This window comes from Phytophthora parasitica (genome assembly GCF_000247585.1).
Source record: "Phytophthora parasitica INRA-310 unplaced genomic scaffold supercont2.23, whole genome shotgun sequence".
Classification (NCBI taxonomy): Eukaryota; Oomycota; class Peronosporomycetes; order Peronosporales; family Peronosporaceae; genus Phytophthora; species Phytophthora nicotianae.
In genome coordinates this window covers 420,975-421,468 of record NW_008649009.1, presented here as the reverse complement: position 1 = coordinate 421,468, position 494 = coordinate 420,975, and the positions used below count along the sequence as shown (strand labels likewise).

Sequence of the window (494 nt, the reverse complement as noted above, 5' to 3'; positions counted from 1 at the left end):
AATATCTCGAGAAAAGTCTCCATTTGAAGCCGAAAACGCCCGAAGCGTACTCGTACCTGAACCAATCCGGATGTATGCGCTCGGATCTCATTGACGACGCAGAAAATTTCTGCAATTTGAAGAGCGCGTTGCAGTTTATTGGCATTCGAGACAGCGCACAGCATGAAATTTTCCGTCTGGTGGCGGGATTGTTACATATGGGTAACATTCACATTAGCCAGGAGGACACAGAGGAAGGAGAGACGGCCTGTATCCGTCAAGACGACGTGGAATCTCAGGAGGCTGTACGTCACGCTTCCGAGCTGCTTGGAGTCTCAGTTGAGCAGCTCACTGAGAGTATTTTACTCAAGCGAATCATGACTCGTGGCTCTCGACGCAACTCGATCTACTTCATTAAACGAGACGTTCGTAATGCCGTGTACTCGCGCGATACAATTGCAAAAACTATCTACGAGAATACCTGGGTGGGCCCTACTCTGGGTAATGCCAAAGAT

The 494-nt window shown here is 48.8% G+C and overlaps 1 protein-coding gene across 1 annotated transcript in view; it reads left to right on the top strand.

Moving 5' to 3' along the window:
* Nucleotides 1–494, top strand: part of PPTG_22792 (hypothetical protein) — an 8,716-nt gene that overhangs the window by 5,666 nt on the left and 2,556 nt on the right. Inside the window, exon 4 of the mRNA XM_008906285.1 lies at nt 12–480. Coding sequence (XP_008904533.1) covers nt 12–480 — 469 coding nt within the window. The remainder of the gene's footprint in view (nt 1–11; nt 481–494) is intronic.